Genomic DNA, 13245 nt, shown 5'->3' with positions numbered 1-13245 from the left:
AACATGTTAAAGCATCTAAACATTATAGAACGGCATTCAACCAAAAAAAGTTCATGTTATTTAGACATATCAAGCTTATATTCCAACCAATGCATGTTCATATGAGTGCATGACTTACTACACTGCATCATAGCACATATGCATCAATGCATGTTCAAAGGATCGGCCTTAGCTCTCCCAAAACTTATAGGATCGACCTTAATTCTCCTACACACTATAGGATCGATAGTAGCTCTCCTACCTTTAAGGGATCGACCTTAGTTCTCCCCAAACCCATAGGATCAACCTTAGTTCTCCTAAACACAGTAGGATCGACAATAGCTCTCCTACCTTCAAGGGATCGACCTTAGCTCTCCCAAAACTCACAGGATCGATCTTAGCTCTCCTATACACTGTAAGATTGATAGTAGCTCTCCTACCTTTGAGGGATCAACCCTAGTTCTCCAAAAACTTATAGGATTGACCTTAGCTCTCCTATACAATGTAGGATCGATAGTAGCTCTCCTACCTTCAATGGATCGACCTTAGTTAAGGTTAAAACAAAAAACAAAAACAAAAAAACAAAAACAAAAAACAAAACAAAAAACAAAAACAAAACAAAAACAAAAACAGAAACAAAAAAAACAAAAACAAAAACACAAACACAAACCGATAGTTAAATAAATATGACAGTATAATCACAATGAGGCAACCTACAAATAGATTTTTTTTTCATAAAATAAAAAAAAAATAAATAAAAAGTTAGTTGCATCCAATGACAGTATAATCACACAAAAATAATACTCAAACAACAAGATCTATCAACTAATACAACCTATAAATGGTACATCTCATGAATCTAAGGTTCGACATTCATCAATTCATTAGATAAAAATCACCATAAAAATAATTGTGGGGAGGCATTCAGCACAACAATAGTTCAGATCTAGATGACATTCAAAAAAAAAAAATGGATGAAGCAAGCAATAATAAAAAATAAAAAATAAAAATTAACAGGTGAGGGTAGATTGCCATGTTATGCTACCTTAGATCCCAATCTATTCTAACAAATGCCCTTATTGTCATGTTATGCTACCTTTGGTAAGTTTTATCTTTAAGAATAATGAAAAGCTTAATCTTTATTTCCTTAAGACCAAAGTATACCAAAGCTTAATCTTTGGATAATTTAATTCATTGGTTTTTCTTATATAAAAAAATACAATAAAAATAAATTTAATAAATAATAATTATACTTTAAAAAGGTAATTTTTTTTAATCATAAAAAAGGTAATATTGTTTTACTTTTTAAGTTTGGGGGACACAGGACACTACCCCAAATTAATCTATATTAAAATTATCTATAGATAAAACTATGTAAATAAATGTGTATAACATCAAAATTGATCTTCTAAAAAATAGTGATTCTAATGATATAATTGCGTATTTGAGTTTGAATTACGAATACATATGAGCAACATGTGATCTTCTAAAAATTAGTGGTTCTAATGAATTACGAATACATATGATCTTCTAAAGGGGATCAATATTCAATACATTGTGGAGAAAAATATTTATTTTTTGTTTTTCACTTTGTTATAATTTGAAGAGGAACTCTTAGCTTATATGATATCTTAAATTATTCATTGCCCTGAATATTCATATTCTAATTTCTTCAACTTTGTCTTCTCAAAAAAAAAAAAAAAAATCTTCAAGTTTGGATGTCCTTAACAGATTCATGACAGAATTCTTCATTCAATTTCCTGTTAAAAGTAAATATCAAGACAACCAAAAAGAGGATTGAAAGATATAAAATTTTTTTTTAATACCAAACGAGGTGTTTTTAAAAGTTATTTCAAGGCCAATTACCATTCATAATATTAGCTTCGATTTCACCTGTGTTATTTGCAATTGCAATCATGAATATGAATTGTTGGACTTGGAGCATTTGTTTCTTCTTTTCTCATTTGTAAGAGCAATCTATTAGGATTCAGACCTAGCTTTAGGAACAGGTTTGCTTGACTTTGTTAGATTGATTTCTTGAATATATAACAAGTTGGTTAGAACATGTTCAAACTTGAAAGGGAGACTTCAACAGAGGATAGGGAAAGAAATCAAGATCAAGTTGGGGCTGTTTTCATTATCCGTGATTGCATAGAAATCAAGTTCTTCATGAGGGCAATTATTAAAAGAAAATATTTTAGTCTTGTAAAACTATATATTTTGTAGAGATGTATATGGGAGTATTTTTTTTATGTCAATGAAAATAATATTTATTACATTTAATTATGTATATTTATAAAAATAGTAATAAGCTGATAACTTTTTATTTATTTATTTTATAGGAGTAAGCTAGTAACTTTGAAAATGTATATCAGTAATGGCTAAGTAAACATATAATTTATATTCCCTCTCCATTGTGTGTGTGTTTGTTTCTCAAGAAAAGAAAAGAAAAAAAAATTGAAAATGTATATCAGTAATGACTAACTAAACATATAATTTCTTTTCCCTCTCTCTTGTGTGTGTGTTTGTTTTTCAAGAAAAGAAAAAAAATAAAAAAATAAAAAAGGTAATTGTCCCACATTGTTTAAGATGGTATGTTATGTGTAATATTAGTATAATTTGTCTCACCCTCCCTTAAAAATTACCATAACTTTTAAGTAAAGTTATGGTGTGCCTTTATGTTAGAATACATTTCCCTCTCCTTTGTGTGGGTTTGTTTCTAAAAAAAAAATAATAAAAAAAAAAACAAAAAAAACATATCATTCAAGGGAGGAACTACATTGACAGGTGGACTGCGCATAGCCCCACAATTTTGAAAGGGCTGGCCCTCCAAGAATAAAATTTAGTACCCCCACCTGCCCTTGTCAGTTGCAAGCTTGCTTTGTTAACTTGAAGCCACACCATTTCACTATTTGAAAACGCTAACGTGCTTTCCCGTTTGGTCATGAATTTCAAAAATTATTGTTTAAAATGATGTGAAAACTGTGATTTAAAAAATGTTGTTAAAATACGTATTTTTAGTGTTTATAAAACAAAAAAAATGTATTTGGTATCATGGTTTTAAATAACATGTTTCAGTTTTCACAAAACAAAAATATGTGTATGGAATGTGTGTGTTTGATTTAAAAAAAAAAAAAAAAACGCATGTACGATATAAACATTTTTTAATTCAAGAGAGAAAATACGTCTTAATTCAAGATATGAGACACTACACAGAAAAGTCTGACCAAGTGGGCCCACACAGTGTTCAAAATAATTACCCAATTATCACAGAAAGTCGTTGTTTGTTGTTTTAAAATAGGGCGGAGGTGATTTCAAAAGCACCATTTTAGAAACCAGTTTTTGAACAATGTTTTCTAAACAACCTTGAACAAGAATGAATGACCAAACGCGTGTTTTTCTTTTTGGATACTAGTGTTCAGTGTTTAAACACTGAACACTAGTATTTAAAATGAATGACCAAACGAACTTTTAGTCATTACAATTCATTGATTTTCATTTACACTTAACTTTTTTCCACAACAAATTTATCTTCCTTGAATAAATAAATAAAAAGAAGAGGAAGAAAAGAAATTGCTAAAATTTTCACCATGATGAATTGTATTCTATAAAAGACCATCATTAAGCATAACATTCAAGAAAGATGCCAAGTCATTGTTTAAATATTGGGTATATTAAGTCCAAACACTTCTCCCACTCATTTTCTCTCTTATTTTTCATTTTTCATCCTCTCCGAAATCCACTCAATCAAACATAGCCTTAGTCTCAGCCTCCCAGGCAAGAATTCCTAGTTCCACCCCTGATATCATTCCCTTGGCTAAATAGAAGAGACTTCCTCTATGAAATTGACTCTTTACTTTGAATTCCATAATCACTTTCCCGTTTGTAGGCACGATGAAGAAGTTATTCTGCATGAAGTTGTTCGAAACTTGGAACTTGGAAACCACCGTGAAAAAGACTTGATTTATTATTTCTATAGATTCCTAACTTGAGCAAGCAACATTAGAAAAAGGCTAAAAGCCATCTTTAGATGATTTCTGATCTGAGGCTGAGCAATATAAGTATCTTAAATGAACCCTTGGGAGCGTGGTGCGTTGGTAGGAGTCTCGGACTGGATCACACCTGTGTGTCTAGGAGTTGCCTGGTTCAAGTCATGCGCTTCGCAATAATGCTGTGCCACGACGTGAATAGTCCTAATGCACCCAATGGTGCCCCACGCCATGAGTATTGCGGGTTCAAGTGGGTCAGCTCAATGATTACATGCATGAGACTAGGGATGGAGGGAGACTTGGACTAGGGGGGACAATGCCCCCCCCCCCCCCCCCTTTTTTTTTTTTTCATTAATATATACATAGTCACCAATTTTAGCAATTTTATTTTATAAAATCACACTTTGCCCCCCTTAATATTATCATTGATTCTTTTAGGAGTACTACTCTATCCACAAAATTTTCTATAACATTTTTACAAACTGTTGTGGTAGTAAACTTTTATTAGTTTGCATCTGAGCCCATCACTTACATATTATTCAACAACAAAAATTACCAATAGTAAAACTAAAAACAGTTAAACTCAATCATCTAATTTTACCTAAAACAAACAATCTAACCCTTAAAAAATTTTAAACAAAATAATTTTGTCCATACCTAGATGCACACATAAAAAACACAAAAAAAAAAAAAAAAAAAAAAAACCCATTAGCTGTTAAGCAACTGAGCCGGAAGCTAAAACCATCGCATGCAACTAACAACAAAACCGTCTCCCTAATTTCAAATTCTAGCTCCGTCCCTGCATGAGACCCTTTTCTTTATTATCAAAAAAAATAAGTATCCCAAATGAATATTTTACTCTTTGCCTTGATCACTTTCCCATCAAATAGGCAGATGGGGTCTCCTTTTTTTTTTTATGCCTTATGTTTTGTTTTGGGTACACGAATAGTACCACTTTCTATAGTGATCTGCAGCATACTGTCATGGAATGTGATCTGTGTATTATTCGAAAGTTGGGACATTTAGAAGCATTGATTGTCTCTAGGTTGTTCTTTTCAAACTTTTGTCGAGAAAGTATTTCGAATGAAGCATAGATTCCGAAACCTACATATTCCTCTAATTTTACCTAAAACAAACAATCTAACCCTTCAAAAATTTTAAACAAAATAATTTTGTCCATACCTGGATGCACACATAAAAAACACAAAAAAAAAAAAAAAAAAACCCATTAGCTGTTAAGCAACTGAGCCGGAAGCTAAAACCATCGCACGCAACTAACAACAAAACCGCCCCCTAATTTCAAATTCTGGCTCCGTCCCTACGTGAGACCCTTTTCTTTATTATCAAAAAAAATAAGTATCCCAAATGAATATTTTACTCTTTGCCTTGATCACTTTCCCATCAAATAGGCAGATGGGGTCTCCTTTTTTTTTTTTTTTTTTATGCCTTATGTTTTGTTTTGGGTACACGAATAGTACCACTTTCTATAGTGATCTGCAGCATACTGTCATGGAATGTGATCTGTGTATTATTCGAAAGTTGGGACATTTAGAAGCATTGATTGTCTCTAGGTTGTTCTTTTCAAACTTTTGTCGAGAAAGTATTTCGAAGAAGCATAGATTCCAAAACCTACATATTCCCCCCCCCCCCCCCCACTTTCTTTTATTTTTAATATTTTTGGACTTAATAGCTATTTCAATAGCACTCCCATCCATTTACAACTTTGAGATAAAAGCCAAAAGTGATGAGCTTTGAGCTGCTCGTTTCCATATCATAATGGCTTTGTCAATAGAATTGTTGTGTGAGTTACAATGCAGCTTTTGAAGATCTTTTCAATGAGGAGAGGTAACCAAAACACTGATTTTGTGTCATATTCGAGATTGGATTAGTGTTAATTCCGGATTGGGTATTTTCTCAAACAGTTGGGCTAGGGCTTGTTTGGTTCTTATTCAAAATTTTCTTTTCTCTTTTAAACACAACCTAACATGTCCCTGATTATTCCAATATTCCCTCCCACAACATGAGACAAGAATCCAGGAATATTTTTTTTTTTTTTTTTTTTTGGAGAAGAAGAAATCCAGGAATAGATTTCATGTAGAAAGACTAGAAGTCTAGAATCCTTTCAAATTAAATCAAGTTTTCTAGTATTATGATCTGTTTTGGATAATCTAATTCATTGCTTTATCTTATTTTAAAATAATTAAATATTTTTTGATAGGATAAAATTAATTAAATAAAAATATAATTGTACCTAAAGAAAAAGTAATATTTATATTTTAAATGTATATCCTACCAAACAAACTAAAAAAACAAGTGTAATATTTAAGACATAATATTCTTTATAATTATTGACATGATTTATTATTATTATTATTGGAGCAAAGTACTCTCATCTGGATGCACATATCACAATGAACCATGTTTAACAGTTCTACAATATATATATTGATGATGCCGTAAAATCATCAGTGAGCTACACGATCCTCGCACACTTGAAATAGCGACCTACAAGAAGAAAGAAGTGATCTAACAGAGGGCACCGGTGTGATGCCGGCCAAATACCCTCCGAAGGTCAAGTTAGAATTATTCTCAACTCTAAAGTGCTAGAGAGGAGTAAATTATGCGTACCTTGATTTGTAAGGGTATTGGGGCCTTTATAGTAGTAGAAGGTTGGCCTCTCTTCCTTGATGTAAAAGTTTTTTCCTTATAGGAATCCTCTTAAGTAATCTCAAACGTGATGGACAAGACATTTCCTTGTAGAGGGGGTTTTTCATTAACGTGCGCATCTTCCGGAATTCTCCTTGCACTAGGATTTCGATTTCCTTTGGGATTCTACCGCAGTCAAGCGTGTCTAACAAGTATTTTAAATTAGGGTTCCTGCTAGGCCCTGGGCTTACCCATTCTCGGCCCATGGGCTAAGATCCATCAAGCCCATCATGGTGAAGGTCCGTGATGCCAATTTTTATCCCTTCATATATACATATATATATATATATATATACACACACATATCGTTGGAATTTTGTATGTTATGGACTAGCAGAGTCATTGGTTTTTTTTTAATAACACTTGGATTAGTAAGAGTGTATTTTACTAAGCATCTATTAGACTCAATAGTGGATAGTGATCATCACATATTGTTAATATTGGACCCTTTTAGTGCACCTTATAATTAATAGTATGATTTTATTATGGTGCATTTTTTTTTTTTTTTTTTTTTTTTTTTGTAAAAGAGTTCCAACCTATGACATTCCCTCCTGATTATGCATTTATTTAATTATAGGCAGCCTTTAATGGAACAGGCTTGCAATTTTATTCTAACATGGAAAGATTTCTACCCCCTACTTGCTAAAGTATTGGTTTGGCCCATTAAAACCATTACACTCTGATACCGTCTCTCACCCATATATATATATATGGAGAGAGAGTTTTGTTCCAAGGGAAGAGGTGTAGCTCTCCTTCCTCTCACACACACCCGATCATTCTCAACATCACTTGAGCTTGTGGCTTCTTCCTCGTGTTCCTACTTTTGGCTCCTCATCAGGTGTGCTATGCTTGTCTACTCTATTTTCTTACAAATATATGCTACTGATGTTAGACAGTAATTAAAGATCCTTTACACTTTTGGTTTTGTGGATCTTGATTCAAGTCATTTTCATCGTATCTTTGATAGTGAATAATGATGTGTCCTATACATATTGAAATAATAGAAACTCATCCAAATATTTAGAACTTTTGAGATTACTACATGTTCTACAAATTCATTGAACCTCTCTCTCATAAAGAGTTTAGTAACTCAACTAATTGACACTTCTTAATATTTTCAATTACACCTAGGGTACATATTAGGAGTAACAATATTCGACACGCCCCACGAGTATGACACGATTAGTGTTTAATGTAAATGAGATAGTGTCAAAAATGGGTCGATACACTTTAATAGAATTGATAAATAAGTCAATTTCATGTTAACTATTCAAACTGCAATCAATTTGAAATAACCCAATTAATACAAATAAATGTCAATTTTTCTCTAAAATAAATATGAATTCTTAATATAATTAAGTAATAAAAAGAATTTTAATGGCTATATTGATAAATTCTTCATTGAAACTCTAAAAAGTCCTTAACCCTTTACCTAAAATAAAGAGGAAGAAAAATCCCTTTTTACTTTGTTTTTATTAGATTGTGTATTGAATAGGTTAAAATGGGTTGTATCATTTCAATCCATTCAATTAATGGATTATGTTAGGGTTGAAGGAATTTGACACAGTTAAGGGGTTGTTTGGTTTTTTTTTTTTTTTTCATCACTCATCACTTCTCACTCAATTTTCGTTACTCATCACTCATCATTCATCACTTAAAATACCCCAATTTCCTAATCCCACTAGTTTGGCACATATTTTCAACTTTTCATCACTCAAATTTTTTTACTTTTTGTGGGACCCATACTTAAGCAATGGTTAGAGATTGCTGTTAGCCAACCTACCTCACCCTCATCTCCCACCATTTTCTTCACTGCACGTTTCATTTTGCCACCACCACAGTCACAGTTTAACACAAAAACTCCATTCAGAGTTTAACCAAAGAAGTACAAACAACAAAAACTCTCAACAATTTAACACTACCTAAAGCAACTCATCACCCCAAATTCAAAACTCCATTCATACTTATTTATGATACACCACGAAATTTAAAAAAAAAAAAAAAAAAAAAACTTCCAAATCAAAAACAAGCTTCCAACAAAGTTGTTCCCAGCACCGACAACAAAGCTTCCAGATCAAAGAACGAGCTTCCAGATCGAATTGTTTCCAATTGTTTCCAACGGAGATCCGCCGTTTCTGTGGATGCCGATTTCGATGCTCCAGCCAGATCGAAGAACGAGTACAATAACAGCGATGAGGAGAATGAGTGCGTCGTGGAGCTTTTCGACGTGTGATCAAACATCGACACCGATGATCTCTCGGCTTGGGTCGGCGTGTGAGTGACCGGTGGGAGAAGAACAAAAAGAACAAAAAAGAAAGAACAGAAAGAACACTAAATCGGAAGAAAGCAAAAAGAACGTTGTGCATGTGAGTGGTCGGTGAGTATAAGCTTTTTGCTCTAAAGAAGAACAGATAAAGAAGAAGAGAGAGAGAAAAAAAAAAGTGTGATCACTGGGATGTGACAATGCACTGGCTTTTGGGGCCCACAATCTCATCTTATTTACGGACATGCCATTGAGTTTCAGTTTTTGAGTTATGAAAACAGATGAAACCTATTTTCACTTCTTGTTCCTCTCATCCATTTTGTTGAGTGACTGAGTCATGAAAATGGTGATCCGAAACTCATCCAAACAAATGCTCATCCGTGGGATCCACACGATTTGGATGATAGAAACAGAAAACTGAGTGATATCACTCAAAACTCATCCCATCTAAAGAAGCTAAATGTGTCAGATGACTTGGGTTAGGGTTGCTATGTTTTTCCTTCTTTCTCTTTTTCCTTTTCTGTTTTTTTTTTAGCTGAAGGACCCATTGCCATTGGTATGTTGGGTGTATTTTATATTTACCTCGTACCAAACAGAGTTTTGAGCGACTGTGTCGTCTGTGTCTCTCGCCCAACAAAAATGGCCATATCAATCTCAGCATCAAAACTGTTCAAACTCCGCCTACACTCTCCGATCATCCTCCGCCACCTCTCCACCGAATCCAACCCCCCACCACCACCACCACACCAAGACCAAGACCAAGACCAAGACTCCCTAATAACCCAAGCTCTCCAACTCCTCCAAGCCCCCGATTATGACTCCAACTCCAACACCACCACGCCACTGCAGGAGCTCCTCTTTTCCTCTTCTTCTCCTTCATCTCCTTTCATTTTCCGCAACATCACTCGTCGCTTATCCTCTTCTTCTGAAGCCCTCAAGTTCTTCCACTACCTTCAATCCAACTCTACTTCACAAGACATCTTACCCTCTTTGTCTTCCACCTTCCAAGCCATCTTCGAGCTCGCTAGCCGCGAACCCGATTCGCATAACAAGTTGTTAGAACTTTATGGCACGGCTAAAGAGCATAATGTCCCACTTACTATCAATGCTGCAACACTTCTTATTAGGTGCTTGGGAAGAGCTGGAATGGTGGACCAGGTCCTTGTTGTGGTTAAAGAAGTAGACCCTTCTTTGAAAAACACGCATTTTTGCAATGTGGTGATCGATGTGATGTTTAGATTGGGGCGTGTTGATGATGCACTCAAGGTGCTCGACGAAATGCTTCAACCGGATTCAGAGTGCCCACCTAATGACTCTACGGGTGATATTATATTTGGGGCCATGTTGAGGAGGGAGTGGCGTGGGAGGAGTATCAACGACGAGGAAATTGTTGGGTTGGTGTCAAAATTTGGCGAACACGATGTGTTCCCTGATACGTTTCAACTTACACAGTTGATTACTAAATTTTGTAGGAATAGAAAGACAGGTCGTGCTTGGGATCTTTTACATGATGTGATGAAGTCTGGTGGTGTGGTGGAAGCTGCTTCTTGCAATGCGCTTTTGACGGGTTTGGGAAAAGGTGGGGATTTTGAGAGGATGAATAACCTTACTACGGAGATGAAAGAGATGAATATTCAACCTAATGTGGTGACTTTTGGGATTCTTATTAATCTTATGTGCAAGTCTCGGAGGGTCGATGACGCATTGGAGGTTTTCAAGAAAATGAAAGAAGGGAGTGATGGGGTCTTGGTTGAACCTGATGCGATCATGTATAATACTCTCATTGATGGACTTTGTAAAGTTGGGAGGCAAGAAGAAGGGTTGAGTTTGGTGGAACAGATGAGATCACAAAACGGATGTGCACCAAATACCGTTACCTATAATTGCTTGATTGATGGGTTCTGCAAATCTGGCGAAATTGAGAGGGCACAGGAGCTGTTTGATCAGATGAATAGGGAAAGCGTGTTTCCTAATGTGATAACCCTTAATACTTTAATTGATGGTATGTGCAGACATGGGCGGATCAATAGTGCAGTTGAGTTCCTCAATGACATGCAAAGTAAAGGTGTGAAAGGCAATGCAGTCACATATGCAATCTTGATTAATGCCTTTTGTAATGTCAACAATATTGATAAAGCAATGGAATTTTTCGATCAAATGTCAAATTCTGGATGCTCCCCCGATGCAATTGTTTATTACACCTTGATCTCAGGTTTGAGCCAAGCTGGAAGGATGGATGATGCCAGCTCTGTTGTATCAAAGTTGAAAGAAGTTGGGTTCTGCCTTGATACTGTGTGCTACAATGTTCTAATTGGTGGGTTCTGCAAGAAGAATAAGTTGGATAAAGCATATGAGACGCTCAAGGAAATGGAGGAAGCTGGAGTTAAGCCTGATAGTGTCACGTATAACACCTTGATCTCCTATTTGAGCAAAACTGGGAATTTTACAACCGCCCATAGAGTGATGAGAAAGATGATTAAGGAGGGTCTTAAACCCACTGTTGTCACTTATGGTGCACTAATACATGCATATTGCTTAATTGGCAAAATAGATGAAGGCATGAAAATCTTTAGAGATATGGGTTCTGCATCAAAGGTTCCTCCCAACACCGTAATATACAATATTCTTATAGATTCTCTCTGCAAGAATGATGATGTAGAACATGCTCTTTCTCTGATGGATGATATGAAGGTTAAAGGGGTGAAGCCCAATATTACCACATACAATGCTATCTTCAAAGGCCTCCGGGACAAAAATTTATTAGAGAAAGCATTTGAACTTATGGACAGAATGATTGAACAGGCTTGTAATCCTGATTATATAACCATGGAGGTGCTTACTGAGTGGCTTTCTGCAGTTGGTGAAACAGGAAAGTTGAAAAAATTTGTGCAAGGATATGAGGTTTCTGCTTCTAGTGCATAAATTTTAAAGTGTATCTTTTGCAACGATGAATTATCCATACAGAGAGAGAGAGAGAGAGAAGCACAGGGTCCAATCTGCTGGACTTATTGCTGTTTTCTGGTTGGAATGCCTATTGGGCTTCACTCAGAGCATTGATTGAAGACCCTCAGTTTCTCGTGTGTGTGCGCTTATTGAGTTCATCCTTGCTACAGTATCCACACATGTCCATGGTGGGTTCCATCCTTTCATGTTGAACTAATCAAACAAGGAGGGTAAATGTATACCGAATGCGCATTACTTTGTTATATGCTGTCGAGATTTTTGTATGTTGCAAATTATATGCCATTGAGACTTCAGACAATAAGAGCTGGAACTGTTCAACACTTAAATTCTCAATTATAATTGAAGCTTCTTTTCTGACTTGCCTATAATTATCATTGACAGACATTTCATCATATAGTGTAGTCTTCTTTTGGTGGTTTGCATGACTAGAATGTTATGAATATGATATGTCTCAATTACATTTTCTCCCACTCCTATTCTTCATCTTTAATATGCCAATCTTTTAGTCCTGAAAGAGGGGAAGGTGTTTACACACATTAAGATACAGGATTCTTATTCCACAACAACAATGCCAAGAACCTTGTAGTTCAACTGAATCATCCTTATGTTTCCAACGGACACATCTAGGATTCAAATCCCCCTCTCCCCATCGTAACTATCTAATATATCCAAAAAATAATAATAACAGTAACCAGTGAACCACTATAGGGTCTAGTATGGAGTCCATGGACATTTCATTGAAGGGGGGAAATTTTCAAATTTGCAATTTTCTGGTCTAACTAATAATACTAGTCTAATTCTTGGATCAACTATATTTTTGCATTCTTCTTTTTTAAACTCCCACCTTCATGTTACAAACTTAGGCAAAAAGATTTAAAAAAGAAAATATTATGTTAGAAAAATAAATACACCAATATGTAAGGAAGCGATCAATTCAAATGATGTGTTATATCCTGTTGGTGCCAAGCTAACATGTAAAGAATTGTTGATGTTAGTATTATTATTATAACTAAGGGAAAAAGTTAATTGTTCCCAGTAGGGAGGTTGATGAAGTAGAGGAGTTGGGTTTGTTATATAGGGTTGTTCCCTACCTTAAAATTATTGCCGAATGGAAGGATAATTATTTGCATCTGGCTTGTCCATGTATTTTTCTTTCAATTTTCATTGAATCTTTCTCATATGGCAAACATTTTGGAAAATTGCAGCAGAATATTTTATGGGGAGGATTGGGTGAGAGTTTAAGTTTCACTTGGTAGATTAGAGTGTGGTTTGTTTTACTCTCAGATTTGGATGATTGGAAGCTTTGTTGCATGAACGGTTCTGGAATTTTGCCAAAGAAAGATA

At 34.9% G+C, this 13245-nt stretch overlaps 1 protein-coding gene across 1 annotated transcript; it reads left to right on the top strand.

Annotated features, from left to right (window-relative positions):
- The first annotated feature begins 9514 nt into the window (after window positions 1-9514).
- On the top strand, window positions 9515-12269 carry LOC115987931 (pentatricopeptide repeat-containing protein At3g61520, mitochondrial). The gene has a single exon (XM_031111538.1). The coding sequence runs from the start codon at window positions 9577-9579 to the stop codon at window positions 11857-11859; it is 2283 nt and encodes a 760-aa protein (XP_030967398.1). The 5' UTR covers window positions 9515-9576; the 3' UTR covers window positions 11860-12269.
- Window positions 12270-13245: the final 976 nt, after the last annotated feature.

The sequence above is a fragment of the Quercus lobata genome, chromosome 4, assembly GCF_001633185.2.
Source record: "Quercus lobata isolate SW786 chromosome 4, ValleyOak3.0 Primary Assembly, whole genome shotgun sequence".
Lineage (NCBI taxonomy): Eukaryota > Viridiplantae > Streptophyta > Magnoliopsida > Fagales > Fagaceae > Quercus > Quercus lobata.
This window is presented reverse-complemented; position numbering and strand designations above follow the sequence as displayed.